We start from the raw sequence: 1471 nt of genomic DNA on the forward strand, positions 1-1471 counted from the left end.
ACTCAGCGGAAAGGCAAGCTCCTGGCCTCGGAAGACCCAGACTCCAGAAATGGAGCTGCTATTGTTGGTTCCAAAGAGGATGACACTGGCGAAGGCATTCTTCCTCAGCTTGTCCAGTCGCTGGAACATTCCAGTGATGAGATTGCAGCTCATGAAGGTCTGAGTGAGTTCTTCAGGGAAGCGATACTCTGAGTACCACAGGGACCAGCCGTCCTTATCAAAGTGTTCCCAGAAATATGGCAGTGCCACAGAGAGTGTGTCCTCATTGGAGTACTTGCGCTTAAATTCATCCAATACAAAGGTACTCTTGCGCAAGTGAGCCAAGGGGTCCTTGGCCTTGGGCTCAGCAGCCAGCGCCTGCTCACATTCATCCATCTCCTCCTCAGGAGCAGGGGCAGCTGCCTTTTTCTCCTCCTTCTGCTCAGCCTGGGGCTTCTGCTTCTCTTCCTGTGAACCCTTCTCTTTCCGTGGTGTATCTTTTTTAGGCTGGGTCTCTGCAAACTTTTTAGCATCAAGCTGGGCCATCTTCTCACACAGCTTCACTTCCCCCAAGACAGCCCGGAACTGGGGCTGATTAATACAGGTGAGGAACCAGCGGTTGGTATTGGGAAAGGCCTGGCGGAAAGAAGGCTCTAGGACCTGCTTATAGAGCCACAACAGGTTGCAGACAACTGTGATGTCAGCCAATGTCACTCGTTCGCCCACCAGAAAAGTCCTCGTCTTCAAGTGAGCATCTAGCAGCCCCAGAATTCGTCTCACTTCCTCCTTTGCATTCTCAGTGGCCTGTTTGTTGTGGTGCATGATGCCCAAGGTGGGGAATACCCAGGTACTGGCTGGGGGCACTATATCGGAATCAGCAAAGCTCACCCACTGCACCACCTAGGCTACTGCCTCTGGAGTACTTCCGCGCAGCTCCTCGTTGCTCACATAGTAGGCAATGGCGTTGCTCTCAAACACACAGAATCCATCGTCACCCTCAAATGCCGGAACCTTGCCGGCAGGAAATTTGCGGAGAAATTCAGGGGTGCGGTTGGTTTGGCCAAAATGGAAGTGGGGTGGTGCGGAGAGCACGCGGACCTGAGCCCCGCTGTACTGAGCAGCGATGAGAGCCTTGAAGGCCCTCCAGTTTTCAGGATACGTATACAGGGTCCCAACCGCCATGGTGATTCCACAAAGAAAGGGGGTGTCTTTCGGCAGTTTTAGGCTTACAGAAGAAATGAGTAGAAATGTAAAAAGAGTTCCTATATCTCCTTTACCCCTTCCCCGATTTCCTATATTTATTAACATCTTGCATTTTGTAGTACATTTGTTGTAATTGATGAACCAATATAGATACATTATTATTAACTAAAGCTCACAGACTACATTGAAGTTCACTCTGTGTTATACATTCTACAGGTTTGGGCAAATATATAATGACAAGTGGCCAGGTGCTCACGTTTGTAATCCCAACAATTTGGGAGGTTGAAAC

At 49.8% G+C, this 1471-nt stretch overlaps 1 protein-coding gene and 1 pseudogene across 2 annotated transcripts in view; both read right to left on the minus strand.

Annotated features, from left to right (window-relative positions):
• Positions 1-1161, minus strand: part of LOC108523731 (elongation factor 1-gamma-like) — an 11005-nt gene extending 9844 nt beyond the window's left edge. Inside the window, exon 1 of the mRNA XM_017864480.1 lies at positions 3-1161. Within this exon, the coding sequence (XP_017719969.1) occupies positions 3-801 (799 nt within the window). The 5' untranslated portion in view covers positions 802-1161. The remainder of the gene's footprint in view (positions 1-2) is intronic.
• Positions 305-1176, minus strand: LOC108523754 (elongation factor 1-gamma pseudogene; annotated as a pseudogene). The gene has a single exon (XR_001883886.1). The product of XR_001883886.1 is annotated as an elongation factor 1-gamma pseudogene (transcript).
• Positions 1177-1471: the final 295 nt, after the last annotated feature.

This window comes from Rhinopithecus bieti, unplaced genomic scaffold, assembly GCF_001698545.2.
Source record: "Rhinopithecus bieti isolate Rb0 unplaced genomic scaffold, ASM169854v2 scaffold_72161, whole genome shotgun sequence".
Taxonomy (NCBI): Eukaryota; Metazoa; Chordata; class Mammalia; order Primates; family Cercopithecidae; genus Rhinopithecus; species Rhinopithecus bieti.